General features: G+C 49.4%; 1 protein-coding gene across 2 annotated transcripts in view; it reads left to right on the forward strand.

Moving 5' to 3' along the window:
* DMAP1 (DNA methyltransferase 1 associated protein 1) overlaps positions 1-22,200 on the forward strand; it is a 462,196-nt gene that overhangs the window by 57,274 nt on the left and 382,722 nt on the right. For both annotated transcript variants that reach the window (XM_069232858.1, XM_069232859.1), the window contains exons 3-4: positions 16,115-16,224; positions 16,646-16,737. In XM_069232858.1, coding sequence (XP_069088959.1) covers positions 16,123-16,224; positions 16,646-16,737 — 194 coding nt within the window. In that variant the 5' untranslated portion in view covers positions 16,115-16,122. The remainder of the gene's footprint in view (positions 1-16,114; positions 16,225-16,645; positions 16,738-22,200) is intronic.

The raw sequence follows: 22,200 nt of genomic DNA on the forward strand, positions 1-22,200 counted from the left end.
GAGAGCACCCCAGTGAGATCTGTTCACTTTTCTGGTTACACACGCCCTCTCAAAAGCTGTGAACCACTTGGTGATGTCATCACCATCTTCAAATTTTGTCACAATCCCTTTGGGGATTTTTAACATGTCAGGAGAATCTCTGACCCTATTTATATTGCTGCCACCATTGATGGGTCCTAGGCCCATCTCTTGTCTTTCCCTTTCTATGGCTAGGAGCTGTCTCTCTAAAGCCAATCTTTTGGCCATCCTGGCTAACAGGAGGTCATCTTCACTGAGAGCATCCTCAGTGATTTCAGAAATGTGGGACCCTCCTGTGAGGGACTCACCATTTCTGACTAACACAGTTGGAGACAGGACTTGAGGGGTCCTGTTCTCCCTATTTAGGACTGGAGGAGGGACATTGGCCTCCAAGTCACTAATTTCTTCCTCTGTGATGTCATCATCAGAGGGGTTGGCTTTTTCAAACTCTGCCAACAGCTCCTGGAGCTGAATTTTGGTAGGTCTGGAGCCAATGGTTATTTTCTTTATATTACAGAGAGACCTTAGCTCCCTCATCTTAAGATGGAGGTAAGGTGTGGTGTCGAGTTCCACCACCTGCATCTCTGTATCAGACATTATTCTGCTAAGAGTTGGAATACTTTTTTTAAGAATCTAAAACTGTTTCTAGAATCTAATTCAAACTTTTAACAAACTTTTAAACTCTAAAAGACCATGCTAAACAGGGACTTAACACACAAGGCCCTAGCAGGACTTTTAAGAATTTAGAAAAATTTCAAATTGCAAAAATTAATTTCTAATGACCATTTTGGAATTTGTCGTGTGATCAGGTATTGGCTGAGTAGTCCAGCAAATGCAAAGTCTTGTACCCCACCGCTGATCCACCAATGTAGGAAGTTGGCTCTGTATGTGCTATTTCAAAGTAAGGAATAGCATGCACAGAGTCCAAGGGTTCCCCTTAGAGGTAAGATAGTGGCAAAAAGAGATAATACTAATGCTCTATTTTGTGGTAGTGTGGTCGAGCAGTAGGCTTACCCAAGGAGTAGTGTTAAGCATTTGTTGTACATACACATAGACAATAAATGAGGTACACACACTCTCAGAGACAAATCCAGCCAATAGGTTTTTGTATAGAAAAATATCTTTTCTTAGTTTATTTTAAGAACCACAGGTTCAAATTCTACATGTAATATCTCATTCGAAAGGTATTGCAGGTAAGTACTTTAGGAACTTCAAATCATCAAAATTGCATGTATACTTTTCAAGTTATTCACAAATAGCTGTTTTAAAAGTGGACACTTAGTGCAATTTTCACAGTTCCTAGGGGAGGTAAGTATTTGTTAGGTTAACCAGGTAAGTAAGACACTTACAGGGCTCAGTTCTTGGTCCAAGGTAGCCCACCGTTGGGGGTTCAGAGCAACCCCAAAGTCACCACACCAGGAGCTCAGGGCCGGTCAGGTGCAGAGTACAAAGTGGCGCCCAAAACGCATAGGCTAGAATGGAGAGAAGGGGGTGCCCCGGTTCCGGTCTGCTTGCAGGTAAGTACCCGCGTCTTCGGAGGGCAGACCAGGGGGGTTTTGTAGGGCACCGGGGGGGACACAAGTCCACACAGAAATTTCACCCTCAGCGGCGCGGGGGCGGCCGGGTGCAGTGTAGAAACAAGCGTCGGGTTCGCAATGTTAGTCTATGAGAGATCTCGGGATCTCTTCAGCGCTGCAGGCAGGCAAGGGGGGGATTCCTCGGGGAAACCTCCACTTGGGCAAGGGAGAGGGACTCCTGGGGGTCACTTCTCCAGTGAAAGTCCGGTCCTTCAGGTCCTGGGGGCTGCGGGTGCAGGGTCGCTCCCAGGCGTCGGGACTTTAGGTTCAAAGAGTCGCGGTCAGGGGAAGCCTCGGGATTCCCTCTGCAGGCGGCGCTGTGGGGGCTCAGGGGGCTCAGGGGGGACAGGTTTTGGTACTCACAGTATCAGAGTAGTCCTGGGGTCCCTCCTGAGGTGTTGGATCGCCACCAGCCGAGTCGGGGTCGCCGGGTGCAGTGTTGCAAGTCTCACGCTTCTTGCGGGGAGCTTGCAGGGTTCTATAAAGCTGCTGGAAACAAAGTTGCAGCTTTTCTTGGAGCAGGTCCGCTGTCCTCGGGAGTTTCTTGTCTTTTCGAAGCAGGGGCAGTCCTCAGAGGATGTCGAGGTCGCTGGTCCCTTTGGAAGGCGTCGCTGGAGCAGGATCTTTGGAAGGCAGGAGACAGGCCGGTGAGTTTCTGGAGCCAAGGCAGTTGTCGTCTTCTGGTCTTCCGCTGCAGGGGTTTTCAGCTGGGCAGTCCTTCTTCTTGTAGTTGCAGGAATCTAATTTTCTAGGGTTCAGGGTAGCCCTTAAATACTAAATTTAAGGGCGTGTTTAGGTCTGGGGGGTTAGTAGCCAATGGCTACTAGCCCTGAGGGTGGGTACACCCTCTTTGTGCCTCCTCCCAAGGGGAGGGGGTCACAATCCTAACCCTATTGGGGGAACCCTCCATCTGCAAGATGGAGGATTTCTAAAAGTTAGAGTCACTTCAGCTCAGGACACCTTAGGGGCTGTCCTGACTGGCCAGTGACTCCTCCTTGTTTTTCTCATTATTTTCTCCGGCCTTGCCGCCAAAAGTGGGGCCTGGCCGGAGGGGGCGGGCAACTCCACTAGCTGGAGTGTCCTGCTGGGTTGGCACAAAGGAGGTGAGCCTTTGAGGCTCACCGCCAGGTGTGACAATTCCTGCCTGGGGGAGGTGTTAGCATCTCCACCCAGTGCAGGCTTTGTTACTGGCCTCAGAGTGACAAAGGCACTCTCCCCATGGGGCCAGCAACATGTCTCGGTTTGTGGCAGGCTGCTAAAACTAGTCAGCCTACACAGATAGTCGGTTAAGTTTCAGGGGGCACCTCTAAGGTGCCCTCTGTGGTGTATTTTACAATAAAATGTACACTGGCATCAGTGTGCATTTATTGTGCTGAGAAGTTTGATACCAAACTTCCCAGTTTTCAGTGTAGCCATTATGGTGCTGTGGAGTTCGTGTTTGACAGACTCCCAGACCATATACTCTTATGGCTACCCTGCACTTACAATGTCTAAGGTTTTGTTTAGACACTGTAGGGGTACCATGCTCATGCACTGGTACCCTCACCTATGGTATAGTGCACCCTGCCTTAGGGCTGTAAGGCCTGCTAGAGGGGTGTCTTACCTATACTGCATAGGCAGTGAGAGGCTGGCATGGCACCCTGAGGGGAGTGCCATGTCGACTTACTCGTTTTGTCCTCACTAGCACACACAAGCTGGTAAGCAGTGTGTCTGTGCTGAGTGAGAGGTCTCCAGGGTGGCATAAGACATGCTGCAGCCCTTAGAGACCTTCCTTGGCATCAGGGCCCTTGGTACTAGAAGTACCAGTTACAAGGGACTTATCTGGATGCCAGGGTCTGCCAATTGTGGATACAAAAGTACAGGTTAGGGAAAGAACACTGGTGCTGGGGCCTGGTTAGCAGGCCTCAGCACACTTTCAATTGTAAACATAGCATCAGCAAAGGCAAAAAGTCAGGGGGCAACCATGCCAAGGAGGCATTTCCTTACACAAACTCTGCCAAAAGCTCCTGGAGCTGTACTTTGGTAGGTTTGGAGCCCATTGTTATTTTCTTTAGTTTCAGAGTGACCTTAGCTCTCTCATCTGTAGATGGAGGTAAGGTGTGGTGTCGAGTTCCACCACATTCACATCTGTGCTAGACATTATGCTTCTAAAAGTTGGAATACTTTTTAAGAAACTAAAACTGGTTCTAGAATCTAATTCAAACTTTTAACAAACTTTTAAACTCTAAAAGAAATGCTAACAGGGACTAACACAAGGCCCTAGCAGGACTTTTAAGAATTTAGAAAACTTTTCAAATTGCAAAAATCAATTTCTAATGACAATTTTGGAATTTGTCGTGTGATCAGGTATTGGCTGAGTAGTCCAGCAAATGCAAAGTCTTGTACCCCACCGCTGATCCACCAATGTAGGAAGTTGGCTCTGTATGTGCTATTTCAAAGTAAGGAATAGCATGCACAGAGTCCAAGGGTTCCCATTAGAGGTAAAATAGTGGTAAAAAGAGATACTAATGCTCTATTTTGTGGTAGTGTGGTCGAGCAGTAGGCTTATCCAAGGAGTAGTGTTAAGCATTTGTTGTTCATACACATAGGCAATAAATGAGGTACACACACTCAGACAAATCCAGCCAATAGGTTTTGTTATAGAAAAATATCTTTTCTTAGTTTATTTTAAGAACCACAGGTTCAAATTTAACATGTAATATCTTGTTTGAAAGGTATTGCAGGTAAGTACATTAGGAACTTTGAATCAGTTCAATTGCATGTATACTTTTCAAGTTATTCACAAATAGCTATTTTAAAAGTGGACACAGTGCAATTTTCACAGTTCCTGGGGGAGGTAAGTTTTTGTTAGTTTTACCAGGTAAGTAAGACACTTACAGGGTTCAGTTCTTGGTCCAAGGTAGCCCACCGTTGGGGGTTCAGAGCAACCCCAAAGTTACCACACCAGCAGCTCAGGGCCGGTCAGGTGCAGAGTTCAAAGTGGTGCCCAAAACGCATAGGCTTCAATGGAGAGAAGGGGGTGCCCCGGTTCCAGTCTGCCAGCAGGTAAGTAGCCGCGTCTTCGGAGGGCAGACCAGGGGGGTTTTGTAGGGCACCGGGGGGGACACAAGCCCACACAGAAATTTCACCCTCAGCGGCGCAGGGGCGGCCGGGTGCAGTGTTAGAACAAGCGTCGGGTTCGCAATGGAAGTCAATGAGAGATCAAGGGATCTCTTCAGCGCTGCAGGCAGGCAAGGGGGGCTTCCTCGGGGAAACCTCCACTTGGGCAAGGGAGAGGGTCTCCTGGGGGTCACTTCTGCAGTGAAAGTCCGGTCCTTCAGGTCCTGGGGGCTGCGGGTGAAGGGTCTTTTCCAGGCGTCGGGACTTAGGTTTCAGAGAGTCGCGGTCAGGGGAAGCCTCGGGATTCCCTCTGCAGGCGGCGCTGTGGGGGCTCAGTGGGGACAGGTTTTGGTACTCACAGTCGTAGAGTAGTCCGGGGGTCCTCCCTGAGGTGTTGGTTCTCCACCAGCCGAGTCGGGGTCGCCGGGTGCAGTGTTGCAAGTCTCACGCTTCTTGCGGGGAGATTGCAGGGGTCTTTAAAGCTGCTCCTTTGGATAAAGTTGCAGTCTTTTTGGAGCAGGTCCGCTGTCCTCGGGAGTTTCTTGTCGTCGTCGAAGCAGGGCAGTCCTCAGAGGATTCAGAGGTCGCTGGTCCCTTTGGAAGGCGTCGCTGGAGCAGAGTTCTTTGGAAGGCAGGAGACAGGCCGGTGAGTTTCTGGAGCCAAGGCAGTAGTTGTCTTCTGGTCTTCCTCTGCAGGGGTTTTCAGCTAGGCAGTCCTTCTTCTTGTTGTTGCAGGAATCTAATTTTCTAGGGTTCAGGGTAGCCTTTAAATACTAAATTTAAGGGCGCGTTTAGGTCTGGGGGGTTAGTAGCCAATGGCTACTAGCCCTGAGGGTGGGTACACCCTCTTTGTGCCTCCTCCCAAGGGGAGGGGGTCACAATCCTAACCCTATTGGGGGAATCGGATTTCTAAAAGTTAGTCACCTCAGCTCAGGACACCTTAGGGGCTGTCCTGACTGGCCAGTGACTCCTCCTTGTTATTCTCATTATTTTCTCCGGCCTTGCCGCCAAAAAGTGGGGGCCGGGGCCGGAGGGGGCGGGCAACTCCACTAGCTGGAGTGTCCTGCGGTGCTGTGACAAAGGGGTGAGCCTTTGAGGCTCACCGCCAGGTGTTACAGCTCCTGCCTGGGGGAGGTGTTAGCATCTCCACCCAGTGCAGGCTTTGTTACTGGCCTCAGAGTGACAAAGGCACTCTCCCCATGGGGCCAGCAACATCTCTAGTGTGGCAGGCTGCTGGAACTAGTCAGCCTACACAGACAGTCGGTTAAGTTTCAGGGGGCACCTCTAAGGTGCCCTCTGGGGTGTATTTTGCAATAAAATGTACACTGGCATCAGTGTGCATTTATTGTGCTGAGAAGTTTGATACCAAACTTCCCAGTTTTCAGTGTAGCCATTATGGTGCTGTGGAGTTCGTGCAAAACAGACTCCCAGACCATATACTCTTATGGCTACCCTGCACTTACAATGTCTAAGGTTTTGCTTAGACACTGTAGGGGCACAGTGCTCATGCACTGGTACCCTCACCTATGGTATAGTGCACCCTGCCTTAGGGCTGTAAGGCCTGCTAGAGGGGTGTCTTACCTATACTGCATAGGCAGTGAGAGGCTGGCATGGCACCCTGAGGGGAGTGCCATGTCGACTTACTCATTTTGTTCTCACCAGCACACACAAGCTGGTAAGCAGTGTGTCTGTGCTGGGTGAGGGGTCTCTAGGGTGGCATAATACATGCTGCAGCCCTTAGAGACCTTCCCTGGCATCAGGGCCCTTGGTACCAGAGGTACCAGTTACAAGGGACTTATCTGGGTGCCAGGGTGTGCCAATTGTGGAATCAAAAGTACAGGTTAGGGAAAGAACACTGGTGCTGGGGCCTGGTTAGCAGGCCTCAGCACACTTTCAATTGTAAACATAGCATCAGCAAAGGCAAAAAGTCAGGGGGTAACCATGCCAAGGAGGCATTTCCTTACACAACCCCCCCCCCCCCAAACGAAAGAGGATGAGACTAACCTTTCCCAAGAGAGTCTTCATTTTCTAAGTGGAAGAACCTGGAAAGGCCATCTGCATTGGCATGGGCAGTCCCAGGTCTGTGTTCCACTATAAAGTCCATTCCCTGTAGGGAGATGGACCACCTCAACAGTTTTGGATTTTCACCTTTCATTTGCATCAGCCATTTGAGAGGTCTGTGGTCAGTTTGAACTAGGAAGTGAGTCCCAAAGAGGTATGGTCGCAGCTTCTTCAGGGACCAAACCACAGCAAAGGCCTCCCTCTCAATGGCACTCCAACGCTGCTCCCTGGGGAGTAACCTCCTGCTAATGAAAGCAACAGGCTGGTCAAGGCCATCATCATTTGTTTGGGACAAAACTGCCCCTATCCCATGTTCAGAGGCATCAGTCTGCACAATGAACTGCTTAGAATAATCTGGAGCTTTTAGAACTGGTGCTGAGCACATTGCTTGTTTCAGGGTGTCAAAGGCCTGTTGGCATTCTACAGTCCAGTTCACTTTCTTGGGCATTTTCTTGGAGGTGAGTTCAGTGAGGGCTGTCACAATGGATCCATATCCCTTCACAAACCTCCTGTAATACCCGGTCAAGCCAAGGAATGCCCTGACTTGAGTCTGGGTTTTTGGAGCTACCCAGTCCAGAATAGTCTGGATCTTGGGTTGGAGTGGCTGAACTTGGCCTCCACCTACAAGGTGGCCCAAGTAAACCACAGTTCCCTGCCCTATCTGGCATTTGGATGCCTTGATAGAGAGGCCTGCAGATTGCAGAGCCTTCAAAACCTTCTTCAGGTGGACCAGGTGATCCTGCCAGGTGGAGCTAAAGACAGCAATATCATCAAGATAAGCTGTGCTAAAGGACTCCAAACCAGCAAGGACTTGATTCACCAACCTTTGGAAGGTGGCAGGGGCATTCTTTAAACCAAAGGGCATAACAGTAAACTGATAATGCCCATCAGGTGTGGAGAATGCTGTTTTCTCTTTTGCTCCTGGTGCCATTTTTATTTGCCAGTACCCTGCTGTCAAGTCAAAGGTACTTAAGAATTTGGCAGCACCTAATTTGTCTATGAGCTCATCAGCTCTAGGAATTGGATGGGCGTCTGTCTTGGTGACAGAGTTGAGCCCTCTGTAGTCCACACAAAACCTCATCTCTTTCTTTCCATCTTTGGTGTGAGGTTTGGGGACTAAGACCACTGGGCTAGCCCAGGGGCTGTCAGAGTGCTCAATTACTCCCAATTCCAGCATCTTATGGACTTCCACCTTGATGCTTTCCTTAACATGGTCAGACTGTCTAAAAATTTTGTTTTTGACAGGCATGCTGTCTCCTGTGTCCACATCATGGGTACACAGGTGTGTCTGACCAGGGGTTAGGGAGAAGAGTTCAGGAAACTGTTGTAGGACTCTCCTACAATCAGCTTGCTGTTGGCCAGAGAGGGTGTCTGAGTAGATCACTCCATCTACTGAGCCATCTTTTGGGTCTGATGACAGAAGATCAGGGAGAGGTTCACTCTCTGCCTCCTGATCCTCATCTGTTACCATCAACAGATTTACATCAGCCCTGTCATGGAAGAGCTTAAAGCGGTTCACATGGATCACCCTCTTGGGGCTCCTGCTTGTGCCCAGGTCCACCAGGTAGGTGACCTGACTCTTCCTTTCTAGTACTGGGTAAGGGCCACTCCATTTGTCCTGAAGTGCCCTGGGAGCCACAGGCTCCAGAACCCAGACTTTCTGCCCTGGTTGGAACTCAACCATTGCAGCCTTTTGGTCATACCAAAACTTCTGGAGCTGTTGGCTGGCCTCAAGGTTTTTGCTTGCCTTTTCCATGTACTCTGCCATTCTAGAGCGAAGGCCAAGTACATAGTCCACTATGTCTTGTTTAGGCCCATGAAGAGGTCTCTCCCAGCCTTCTTTAACAAGAGCAAGTGGTCCCCTTACAGGGTGACCAAACAGAAGTTCAAAGGGTGAGAATCCTACTCCCTTCTGTGGCACCTCTCTGTAAGCGAAAAGCAGACATGGCAAGAGGACATCCCATCTCCTTTTGAGTTTTTCTGGGAGCCCCATGATCATGCCTTTTAATGTCTTGTTGAATCTCTCAACTAAGCCATTAGTTTGTGGATGGTATGGTGTAGTGAATTTGTAAGTCACTCCACACTCATTCCACATGTGTTTTAGGTATGCTGACATGAAGTTGGTACCTCTGTCAGACACCACCTCCTTAGGGAAACCCACTCTGGTAAAGATACCAATGAGGGCCTTGGCTACTGCAGGGGCAGTAGTTGACCTAAGGGGAATAGCTTCAGGATACCTAGTAGCATGATCCACTACTTCTAGGATATACATATTTCCTGAGGCTGTGGGAGGTTCTAGTGGACCAACTATGTCCACACCCACTCTTTCAAAGGGGACCCCCACCACTGGAAGTGGAATGAGGGGGGCCTTTGGATGCCCACCTGTCTTACCACTGGCTTGACAGGTGGGGCAGGAGAGGCAAAACTCCTTAACCTTGTGGGACATGTTGGGCCAGTAGAAGTGGTTGACTAACCTCTCCCACGTCTTGGTTTGTCCCAAATGCCCAGCAAGGGGAATATCATGGGCTAAGGTCAGAATAAACTCTCTGAACGCCTGAGGCACTACCACTCTCCTAGTGGCACCAGGTTTGGGGTCTCTGGCCTCAGTGTACAGGAGTCCATCTTCCCAATAGGCCCTATGTGTTCCATTTTTCTTGCCCTTGGACTCTTCAGCAGCTTGCTGCCTAAGGCTTTCAAGAGAGGTACAGGTTTCTTGTCCCTTACACAGCTCCTCCCTTGAGGGTCCCCCTGGGCCTAAGAGCTCAACCTGATAAGGTTCAAGCTCCAAAGGCTCAGTTCCCTCAGAGGGCAGAACTTCTTCCTGAGAAGAGAGGTTCTCTTTTTCTGACTGTGTTGCAATTGGTTTCCCAACTGACTTTCCTTTTCTCTTGGTAGGCTGGGCCTTTCTTCCAGACTCCAGCTCTACTTTTTCACCCTGTGCCTTGCATTGTGCTCTTGTTTTTACACACACCAGTTCAGGGATACCCAGCATGGCTGCATGGGTTTTTAGTTCTACCTCAGCCCATGCTGAGGACTCCAGGTCATTTCCAAGCAGACAGTCTACTGGGATGTTTGAGGAGACCACCACCTGTTTCAGGCCATTGACCCCTCCCCATTCTAAAGTTACCATTGCCATGGGATGTGCTTTAGTCTGATTGTCAGCGTTGGTGACTGTATAGGTTTTTCCAGTCAGGTATTGGCCAGGGGAAACCAGTTTCTCTGTCACCATGGTGACACTGGCACCTGTATCCCTCAGGCCCTCTACACTTGTCCCATTAATAAAGAGCTGCTGCCTGTATTTTTGCATGTTAGGCGGCCAGGCAGCTAGTGTGGCTAAATCCACCCCACCCTCAGAGACTAGAGTAGCTTCAGTGTGGACCCTGATTTGCTCTGGGCACACTGTTGATCCCACTTGGAGACTAGCCATTCCAGTGTTACCTGGATTGGAGTTTGGAGTGGAACCTTTCTTGGGACAGGCCTTGTCTCCAGTTTGGTGTCCAGGCTGATTACAGCTACGACACCAGGCCTTTTTGGGATCAAAGTTTTTACCCTTGTACCCAGGATTGTTTTGTGAAGAGGCTCTGGGCCCACCCTCCTGTGCAGGTTTTTGGGGGCCTGTAGAAGACTCTTTACTATTTTTATTTTTGGCTGTCTCACCACCTTTCCCCTGGGGAGGTTATGTGACCCCTTTCTTTTGGTCACCCCCTGTGGAAGTTTTGGACACCCTTGTCTTGACCCAATGGTCCGCCTTCTTTCCCAATTCTTGGGGAGAAATTGGTCCTAGGTCTACCAGATGCTGATGCAGTTTATCATTGAAACAATTACTTAACAGGTGTTCTTTCACAAATAAATTGTACAGCCCATCATAATTACTTACACCACTGCCTTGAATCCAACCATCTAGTGTTTTTACTGAGTAGTCTACAAAGTCAACCCAGGTCTGGCTCGAGGATTTTTGAGCCCCCCTGAATCTAATCCTATACTCCTCAGTGGAGAATCCAAAGCCCTCAATCAGGGTACCCTTCATGAGGTCATAAGATTCTGCATCTTTTCCAGAGAGTGTGAGGAGTCTATCCCTACACTTTCCTGTGAACATTTCCCAAAGGAGAGCACCCCAGTGAGATCTGTTCACTTTTCTGGTTACACAAGCCCTCTCAAAAGCTGTGAACCATTTGGTGATGTCATCACCATCTTCATATTTAGTTACAATCCCTTTAGGGATTTTCAACATGTCAGGAGAATCTCTGACCCTATTTATGTTGCTGCCACCATTGATGGGTCCTAGGCCCATCTCTTGTCTTTCCCTTTCTATGGCTAGGATCTGTCTTTCCAAAGCCAATCTTTTGGCCATCCTGGCTAACTGGATGTCCTCTTCACTGGAGTTATCCTCAGTGATTTCAGAGTTGTTGGTCCCTCCTGTGAGGGAACCTGCATCTCTGACTATTATTTGTGGAGTCAGGGCTTGAGAAGCCCTGTTCTCCCTAAGTAGGACTGGAGGGGGGGAATTTCCCTCCAAGTCACTATCTTCATCCTCTGTGTTGCCATCCTCAGAGGGGTTGGCTTTTTCAAACTCTGCCAAAAGCTCCTGGAGCTGTACTTTGGTAGGTTTGGAGCCCATTGTTATTTTCTTTAGTTTACAGAGTGACCTTAGCTCTCTCATCTGTAGATGGAGGTAAGGTGTGGTGTCGAGTTCCACCACATTCACATCTGTGCTAGACATTATGCTTCTAAAAGTTGGAATACTTTTTAAGAAACTAAAACTGGTTCTAGAATCTAATTCAAACTTTTAACAAACTTTTAAACTCTAAAAGAAATGCTAACAGGGACTAACACAAGGCCCTAGCAGGACTTTTAAGAATTTAGAAAACTTTTCAAATTGCAAAAATCAATTTCTAATGACAATTTTGGAATTTGTCGTGTGATCAGGTATTGGCTGAGCAGTCCAGCAAATGCAAAGTCTTGTACCCCACCGCTGATCCACCAATGTAGGAAGTTGGCTCTGTATGTGCTATTTCAAAGTAAGGAATAGCATGCACAGAGTCCAAGGGTTCCCCTTAGAGGTAAAATAGTGGTAAAAAGAGATACTAATGCTCTATTTTGTGGTAGTGTGGTCGAGCAGTAGGCTTATCCAAGGAGTAGTGTTAAGCATTTGTTGTACATACACATAGGCAATAAATGAGGTACACACACTCAGACAAATCCAGCCAATAGGTTTTGTTATAGAAAAATATCTTTTCTTAGTTTATTTTAAGAACCACAGGTTCAAATTTAACATGTAATATCTTGTTTGAAAGGTATTGCAGGTAAGTACATTAGGAACTTTGAATCGGTTCAATTGCATGTATACTTTTCAAGTTATTCACAAATAGCTATTTTAAAAGTGGACACAGTGCAATTTTCACAGTTCCTGGGGGAGGTAAGTTTTTGTTAGTTTTACCAGGTAAGTAAGACACTTACAGGGTTCAGTTCTTGGTCCAAGGTAGCCCACCGTTGGGGGTTCAGAGCAACCCCAAAGTTACCACACCAGCAGCTCAGGGCCGGTCAGGTGCAGAGTTCAAAGTGGTGCCCAAAACGCATAGGCTTCAATGGAGAGAAGGGGGTGCCCCGGTTCCAGTCTGCCAGCAGGTAAGTACCCGCGTCTTCGGAGGGCAGACCAGGGGGGTTTTGTAGGGCACCGGGGGGGACACAAGCCCACACAGAAATTTCACCCTCAGCGGCGCGGGGGCGGCCGGGTGCAGTGTTAGAACAAGCGTCGGGTTCGCAATGGAAGTCAATGAGAGATCAAGGGATCTCTTCAGCGCTGCAGGCAGGCAAGGGGGGCTTCCTCGGGGAAACCTCCACTTGGGCAAGGGAGAGGGACTCCTGGGGGTCACTTCTGCAGTGAAAGTCCGGTCCTTCAGGTCCTGGGGGCTGCGGGTGCAGGATCTTTTCCAGGCGTCGGGACTTAGGTTTCAGAGAGTCGCGGTCAGGGGAAGCCTCGGGATTCCCTCTGCAGACGGCGCTGTGGGGGCTCAGGGGGGACAGGTTTTGGTACTCACAGTCGTAGAGTAGTCCGGGGGTCCTCCCTGAGGTGTTGGTTCTCCACCAGCCGAGTCGGGGTCGCCGGGTGCAGTGTTGCAAGTCTCACGCTTCTTGCGGGGAGATTGCAGGGGTCTTTAAAGCTGCTCCTTTGGATAAAGTTGCAGTCTTTTTGGAGCAGGTCCGCTGTCCTCGGGAGTTTCTTGTCGTCGTCGAAGCAGGGCAGTCCTCAGAGGATTCAGAGGTCGCTGGTCCCTTTGGAAGGCGTCGCTGGAGCAGAGTTCTTTGGAAGGCAGGAGACAGGCCGGTGAGTTTCTGGAGCCAAGGCAGTAGTTGTCTTCTGGTCTTCCTCTGCAGGGGTTTTCAGCTAGGCAGTCCTTCTTGTTGTTGTTGCGGGAATCTAATTTTCTAGGGTTCAGGGTAGCCCTTAAATACTAAATTTAAGGGCGCGTTTAGGTCTGGGGGGTTAGTAGCCAATGGCTACTAGCCCTGAGGGTGGGTACACCCTCTTTGTGCCTCCTCCCAAGGGGAGGGGGTCACAATCCTAACCCTATTGGGGGAATCGGATTTCTAAAAGTTAGTCACCTCAGCTCAGGACACCTTAGGGGCTGTCCTGACTGGCCAGTGACTCCTCCTTGTTATTCTCATTATTTTCTCCGGCCTTGCCGCCAAAAAGTGGGGGCCGGGGCCGGAGGGGGCGGGCAACTCCACTAGCTGGAGTGTCCTGCGGTGCTGTGACAAAGGGGTGAGCCTTTGAGGCTCACCGCCAGGTGTTACAGCTCCTGCCTGGGGGAGGTGTTAGCATCTCCACCCAGTGCAGGCTTTGTTACTGGCCTCAGAGTGACAAAGGCACTCTCCCCATGGGGCCAGCAACATCTCTAGTGTGGCAGGCTGCTGGAACTAGTCAGCCTACACAGACAGTCGGTTAAGTTTCAGGGGGCACCTCTAAGGTGCCCTCTGGGGTGTATTTTGCAATAAAATGTACACTGGCATCAGTGTGCATTTATTGTGCTGAGAAGTTTGATACCAAACTTCCCAGTTTTCAGTGTAGCCATTATGGTGCTGTGGAGTTCGTGCAAAACAGACTCCCAGACCATATACTCTTATGGCTACCCTGCACTTACAATGTCTAAGGTTTTGCTTAGACACTGTAGGGGCACAGTGCTCATGCACTGGTACCCTCACCTATGGTATAGTGCACCCTGCCTTAGGGCTGTAAGGCCTGCTAGAGGGGTGTCTTACCTATACTGCATAGGCAGTGAGAGGCTGGCATGGCACCCTGAGGGGAGTGCCATGTCGACTTACTCATTTTGTTCTCACCAGCACACACAAGCTGGTAAGCAGTGTGTCTGTGCTGGGTGAGGGGTCTCTAGGGTGGCATAATACATGCTGCAGCCCTTAGAGACCTTCCCTGGCATCAGGGCCCTTGGTACCAGAGGTACCAGTTACAAGGGACTTATCTGGGTGCCAGGGTGTGCCAATTGTGGAATCAAAAGTACAGGTTAGGGAAAGAACACTGGTGCTGGGGCCTGGTTAGCAGGCCTCAGCACACTTTCAATTGTAAACATAGCATCAGCAAAGGCAAAAAGTCAGGGGGTAACCATGCCAAGGAGGCATTTCCTTACAGGTGCCCTCTGGGTGCATGTCATATTAATGCTAGTTCTGGCAACAGTACAGATTTATTAAGACAAGATGTTTGATACCAACACCACAGGTTTTAGTGAAGCCATCATGTAGCTAGGGAACTCTTAATGACCAGTGCCTGTACACATACTTAAGATGGCTTCCCTGTTTACTGGTACAATTTAGTAATTGAGCTAGACAGCACAGGGACATATCTGCTCATGCAGATACGTCCTTATATGTAATATAAAGCAGCCTGCCTTAGTGCTGTGGCAGGGTGACTTACACATATTGTGTGCAGTGCCGTATACACAATGAGCTTGCCATGTTGTGTTTTCACGCATGGTTTGCACCATGTCACGCGTCCTGCGATGGCAGTCTGCTTGCAATTTGTAGTGGGGTCCCTTCAGGTGGCATAATGCATGCTGCCGCTCTTTTGGACACTCTTTAGTACCCATGCCTTATATACTAGGGGTATCATTTACTAGGGACTTACAGGGTGCTAAAGTGTGTGCCATTTGTAACACAATTAGACCATTTTACCTTGTTTTAAGGAACGAGCACTGCTGCTGGGGCCTGGTTAGCAGTGACCTAGTGCACATCAGTCGAAAAAGGTCAGCATCAGTGGCAACAAGTGAGGGTGACTTAGACAGGAGCTCTTTCCTACAATAGTACTAAAGATGTTTGAGTATAGACTTCTAGGCGCCCTGCAAGTGTATTTTGACGTGCCTGCTTAAACATCAGTATGCTTGCTGTGTGGAGCCCCACATGTGCTTTTTGTCCCGTACTACACTGCTCCTCATTTAGCATGTTCTCAGTCACCCACACTCTGTGCACTTCAGTCCTGCTGTGTACACCCACTGCCATGCCAAACATTTGGCTGTTCTGCACATCCTTAGCTAGACTCTACACTCAGCCATGTTCTGCGCTCCTCCCTCTGTGACTTCCTGCACACCTTTAGCCACGCTCCCTTCAGCTGTGTACAGCTTCTAACATACTCTTCACATCTTGCGCCCCCTCTCACAAGTGATGCATGCACCCTGAGTTGTTCTGAGCCTTCCGAGTCACAGCCATGTGCAGCTACAGCCTGAGCTTCCTCTCCCTAAATTCTGCAAACTGTGGACTGTGCCCAGCACAACTTTAGCTACTCATCTCAGTAGAAAATCGGAGGAACACTTGCTTTACATGTTCCTCTGGACATGCATGATCATGGATCAATGAGAAGTACTCATAAGCGCAAACTTGAGACATGTCACACAGGGTCTTTGGCTTCGGTTTCCCATATGAGAGTGGAAATGGGAGGTGCTGCTGGGTTACCCCCAGAGACACCGTGGAGAGCCTGACTTCTAAAAGATGAGCCTCTGGCTTCAAAGGGGTAGCTAATCGTGGACCTGTCTCTGGGGAATATTGGTGTGTTGTGGTCATCCAAGATTCAGCTTTTACCCTTGATTTGTACTTCAGGCTAATTAAATTCTGTTGCGTTGATATACTACTAATTTGTGTGGCCTTGTTGTCAATAAACAAAATATCATTTATATATTTTGCCGTAGCAATAATTGAAACCAGTTGGAGCTTTTGAATATCTTTTTGCAGGTGCATCTGAAGTGCTGCAAGAGATTCCGTTCACCTTTAAACTAGTTAGATCACTCTTTTTGGTGTTTTAGGATCTGATATACAAAATAAATGCATTTTGTTTGACTATGTTATTCCCTTTCCAGTTTGAAAAATGGCGACTGGATCAGATGTTCGAGATATTCTGGACCTTGGGGTCGGGGACTCAGAAAGCACTGGAATCATCAACAAAAGGGATATTCTAAATGCTGACAAGGTAAAGTGATTGCCCATTATGTGCGGCTTCTCTTTCTGCAACTTTTTGTTCCCCTCACCTTCAACAATACATTGTAATTAAAAGATATTGTCAAAACAGAGTTGATTTGGTGGAAGTTTTCATTATTTCCTTTCATAAGTCAGTTGAAGATGTATGCTGATCCCTGTTGCTAATAACTTACTTAACTTGTTTAGAAAAGCGATGAGTGTGTTTTTGATCTATGGTTAATCTCTGGTGTGCACTACTACCGATGGAGCTTGTAGATTGATGGCAGTGATCTGTAGCAAAGAAGGTACCTCCAGAAACTGCATCATTCATCTTAATTCTTGGGCGGTTTTCTAATTCTCCGTTCATGTATCTTGTTGTGTAAATTAGGTGAATGTCTATAATGGTCAACTTTCTCATCTCTTTTCTTTTGTAGAAAAGGTCAAAGAAATCCTCAGAAACGCTGACTTTCAAGAGGCCGGAAGGAATGCACAGAGAGGTCTATGCTCTTTTGTACTCTGACAACAAGTAAGTGGGAGCTACTCAGTTTTTAAAGGATTTCAGTGCATCTGTTTGTGCAGATGTATCTGTACAGTATGGGGGGTCCACCCTAGAAGGCTGTTAGATTTAGACTCCTACATGCATGTAACTGTCAATGTTTTTTGTTCATTTTTAAAGAGAACTGGCTTCTTTATAGGCAGCATATGCAGGGATCTCAAGGCATCCCTAGCCGAGCAATGTCTTGGAAGTCCCAGGACCAAGCAGACAGGTGATTTGGCACTTTTTGAATGAAAGCTGGTTCAAGCTGGTTCACGGGAGAGGAAGAAAAGCTCATTAGGGTGCTCAATACCTGCTCAAGTCATGCTTTTAGCAGACGGCGACCACGTGTGTGCGTGAGAGATATTTGTGCGCTTAACTAGAATAACAAACACACTCCAAAAACACGCGCTTTCATAAGGATGGCTCCTTAAAGTCAGAGGGCCCCGCTATGAATCTGAGAGAGGTTAGAGTATCGGAATGTTCATATCTGGAAGATAATTAAAAACAGTGATTCGTTATTGTAAAGAAATGGCTCCCTGTTGCAGTTACCCCCCACTTTTTGCCTGATACTGATGCTGACTTGACTGAGAAGTGTGCTGGGACCCAGCTAACCAGGCCCCAGCACCAGTGTTCTTTCACCTAAAATGTACTTTTGATTCCACAATTGGCACACCCTGGCATCCAGGTAAGTCCCTTGTAACTGGTACCCCTGGTACCAAGGGCCCTGATGCCAGGGAAGGTCTCTAAGGGCTGCAGCATATCTTATGCCACCCTGGGGACCCCTCACTCAGCACAGACACACTGCTTGCCAGCTTGTGTGTGCTGATGAGAACAAAACGAGTAAGTCGACATGGCACTCCCCTCAGGGTGCCATGCCAACCTCACACTGCCTATGCAGTATAGATAAGCCACCCCTCTAGTAGGCCTTACAGCCCTCAGGCAGGGTGCACTATACCATAGGTGAGGGCCCCAGTGCATGAGCACTATGCCCCTACAGTGTCTAAGCAAAGCCTTAGACATTGTAAGTGCAGGGTAACCATAAGAGTATATGGTCTGGGAGTCTGTCAAAAACGAACTGCACAGCTCCATAATGGCTACACTGAATACTGGGAAGTTTAGTATCAAACTTCTCAGAATAATAAACCCACACTGATGCCAGTGTTGGATTTATAAAAAAATGCACACAGAGAGCATCTTAGAGATGCCCCCTGTATTTTACCCAATTGTTCAGTGCAGGACTGACTGGTCTGTGCCAGCCTGCTGCTGAGAGACTAGTTTCTGACCTCATGCGGTGAGAGCCTTTGTGCCCTCTGAGGACAGAAACAAAGCCTGCTCTGCGTGGAGGTGCTTCACACCTCCCCCCTGCAGGAACTGTAACACCTAGCAGTGAGCTTCAAAGGCTCAAGCTTCGTGTTACAATGCCCCAGGGCACTCCAGCTAGTGGAGATGCCCGCCCCCTGGACACAGCCCCCACTTTTGGCGGCAAGTCCAGGAGAGATAATGAGAAAAACAAGGAGGAGTCACTGGCCAGTCAGGACAGCCCCTAAGGTGTCCTGAGCTGAGGTGACTCTGACTTTTAGAAATCCTCCATCTTGTAGAAGGAGGATTCCCCCAATAGGGATAGGAATGTGACCCCCTCCCCTTGGGAGGAGGTACAAAGAGGGTGTACCCACCCTCAGGGCTAGTAGCCATTGGCTACTAACCCCCCAGACCTAAACACGCCCTTAAATTTAGTATTTAAGGGCTCCCCTGAACCTAAGAATGGAGATTCCTGCAACTTACCGAAGAAGAAGACTGCTGAGCTGAAAACCCCTGCAGAAGAAGAAAGAAGACACCAACTGCTTTGGCCCCAGTCCTACCGGCCTGTCTCCTGCCTTCTAAAGAAACCTGCTCCAGCGACGCTTTCTCAAGGACCAGCGACCTCTGAATCCTCAGAGGACTGCCCTGCTTCAAGAGGAACAAGAAACTCCTGAGGACAGCGGACCTGCTCCAAAAAGACTGCAACTTTGTTACAGAGGAGCAGATTTAAAGACCCCTGCAATCCCCGCAAGAAGCGTGAGACTTGCAACACTGCACCCGGCGACCCCGACTCGACTGGTGGAGAAACAACACCTCAGGGAGGACCCTCCGGCGACTCCGAGACTGTGAGTAACTAAAGTTGTCCCCCCTGAGCCCCCACAGCGACGCCTGCAGAGGGAATCCCGAGGCTCCCCCTGACCGCGACTGCCTGACTCTAAAAATCCCGACGGCTGGAAAAGACCCTGCACCCGCAGCCCCCAGCACCTGAAGGATCGGAACTTCAGTGCAGGAATGACCCCCAGGAGGCCCTCTCCCGTGCCCAGGTGGTGGCTACCCCGAGGAGCCCCCCCTTTGCCTGCCTGCACCGCTGAAGAGACCCCTTGGTCTCCCATTGATTTACATTGCGAACCCGACGCTTGTTTGCACACTGCACCCGGCCGCCCCCGCGCTGCTGAGGGTGTACTTTCTGTGTGGACTTGTGTCACCCCCGGTGCCCTACAAAACCCCCCTGGTCTGCCCTCCGAAGACGCGGGTACTTACCTGCTGGCAGACCGGAACCGGGGCACCCCCTTCTCTCCATTGAAGCTTATGCGTTTTGGGCACCACTTTGAACTCTGCACCTGACCGGCCCTGAGCTGCTGGTGTGGTGACTTTGGGGTTGCTCTGAACCCCCAATGGTGTGCTACCTTGGACCCCAATCCTAACCTCGTAGGTGGTTTACTTACCTGCAAAAACTAACAGTTCGATGGCATCTGTCGCTGTAGATACGCATGTTCTGCAATAGCTCGCCATCTGGTGTTGGGCCGGAGTGTTACAAGTTGTTTTTCTTCGAAGAAGTCTTTCGAGTCACGGGACCGAGTGACTCCTCCTTTTGTCTCCATTGCGCATGGGCGTCGACTCCATCTTCGATTGTTTTTTTTCCGCCATCGGGTTCGGACGTGTTCCTGTCGCTCCGAGTTTCGGAACGGAAAAAATAGTTAATTTCGGAAGATTTTCGTCGGTATTGTTGCGTTCGGGATCGGCGTACTTAGATTCAACACCGCATCGAAGATCGAAAAGCTCCGGTGCCCTTCGGGGTAGTTTTTCGATCCTCCGTCGGGGCCTGGTCTGCCCGACCGCGTGCTGAGGAACGCCGATGGAACGGACCCCGTTCCGTTTCTGCCCCAAATGCCACAATAAATACCCCTACACAGACCAACACTTGGTCTGCAACCTGTGCCTGTCACCTGAGCACAGCGAAGACACCTGCGAGGCCTGTCGTGCGTTCCGGTCCCGAAAAACACTCCGAGACCGTCGAGCCAGAAGACTTCAAATGGCGTCCGCACCGACAGCCCGACGGGAGTTCGAGGAACAGGAAGAGGAAGGTACCTTCTCGATCCAAGACTCAGACTCCGAAGGATTCGACGATACACAAACCGTGAGTAAGACGTCGAAAACCACACAAAGAAACATTTACAAGGCCCAGGGGACGCCACTGCCACCAGGCCATGGCTCGACCGATAAATTCGGTGACCGACCGTCGGCACCGAAAAAGGCCCAAACAGTGCCGAGATCGTCCGACTCCGGTCGAAACACCGGCACGCAGCCTTCTCGGGACCGAGAAAGTGCTGGAGACAAGCCTCGACACCGAGATGCCGGTGTGGACACGGCTCGACGCCGAGACAGCGGCACCGAAACAGATCGACGCCGAGAGGTTTCGGCCCCGAAAAGGAAAAAAGTCACCTCGGAGCCGAAAAAACACGCAGACAAAGTTTCGATGCCGAAACAAACTGCAAGCGACCCAGCTTCGGGCTCTTATACAGAAGGGCACTCGCTAACCTCCCAAATGCAAAAGCATAGGTTTGAGGAAGAGCTACAAGCAACTGATGTGGACCATACGCAAAAGCGTATCTTCATTCAGCAGGGGACAGGAAAAATAAGCACCCTTCCCCCCATTAGGAGAAAGAGAAGGTTGGAGTTCCAGACGGAACAAGCACCACAACCAAAAGTGGTGAAAAGAGTTACACCACCACCCTCTCCTCCGCCCGTGATTAACGTTTCACCAGCACAAACGCCATCACACTCCCCAGCTCACACCACCATGAGCCAGGGTGACCAAGACCAGGACGCATGGGACCTATACGACGCCCCAGTGTCAGATAACAGCCCAGAGGCATACCCTACAAAACCATCTCCACCAGAAGACAGCACCGCGTACTCTCAGGTGGTGGCTAGAGCAGCACAATTTCACAACGTAAGCCTCCACTCAGAACAGGTCGAGGATGATTTCTTGTTCAACACACTCTCCTCCACCCACAGCTCCTACCAAAGCCTGCCTATGCTCCCTGGTATGCTCCGGCACGCAAAAGACATATTTAAGGACCCGGTCAAAAGTAGGGCAATCACACCAAGGGTGGAAAAAAAGTATAAGCCGCCTCCTACGGACCCGGCTTTCATCACAACACAGCTGCCACCAGACTCTGTTGTTGTAGGAGCAGCTAGGAAAAGGGCCAACTCTCTCACATCTGGAGATGCACCACCCCCAGATAAAGAAAGCCGCAAGTTCGATGCAGCTGGTAAGAGAGTCGCAGCACAAGCTGCAAACCAGTGGCGCATCGCGAACTCCCAGGCACTACTTGCGCGCTATGACAGAGCCCACTGGGACGAGATGCAACATCTCATTGAACATCTGCCCAAAGACTTCCAAAATAGGGCAAAACAAGTGGTTGAGGAGGGACAGACCATCTCCAACAACCAGATCCGTTCCTCCATGGACGCTGCAGAAACAGCTGCACGGACAATTAATACATCTGTAACTATCAGAAGGCATGCATGGCTCCGAACGTCTGGATTTAAACCAGAGATTCAACAAGCAGTTCTCAATATGCCTTTTAATGAAAAAGAACTGTTCGGTCCAGAAGTGGACACAGCGATTGAGAAACTCAAAAAAGATACAGACACTGCCAAAGCCATGGGCGCACTCTACTCCCCGCAGAGCAGAGGGAATTACAGCACATTCCGTAAAACGCCCTTTCGAGGGGGGTTTCGGGGTCAAAGCACACAAGCCAGCACCTCACAAGCAACACCGTCCACTTACCAGGGACAGTATAGAGGAGGTTTTCGGGGACAATATAGAGGAGATTTCAAAGCCCCAAAACCCCTACTACTAAACAATGACTCACATGTCACTCACCCCCTCCACACAACACCAGTGGGGGGAAGAATAGGTCATCATTACAAAGCATGGGAGGAAATCACTACAGACACTTGGGTTCTAGCAATTATCCAACATGGTTATTGCATAGAATTTCTACAATTCCCTCCAAACATACCACCAAAAGCACAAAATTTAACAACACACCATTCCAATCTCCTGGAGATAGAAGTGCAGGCACTATTGCAAAAGAATGCAATCGAATTAGTGCCAAACACACAAATAAACACAGGAGTTTA

The sequence above is a fragment of the Pleurodeles waltl genome, chromosome 4_2 (genome assembly GCF_031143425.1).
Source record: "Pleurodeles waltl isolate 20211129_DDA chromosome 4_2, aPleWal1.hap1.20221129, whole genome shotgun sequence".
Classification (NCBI taxonomy): domain Eukaryota; kingdom Metazoa; phylum Chordata; class Amphibia; order Caudata; family Salamandridae; genus Pleurodeles; species Pleurodeles waltl.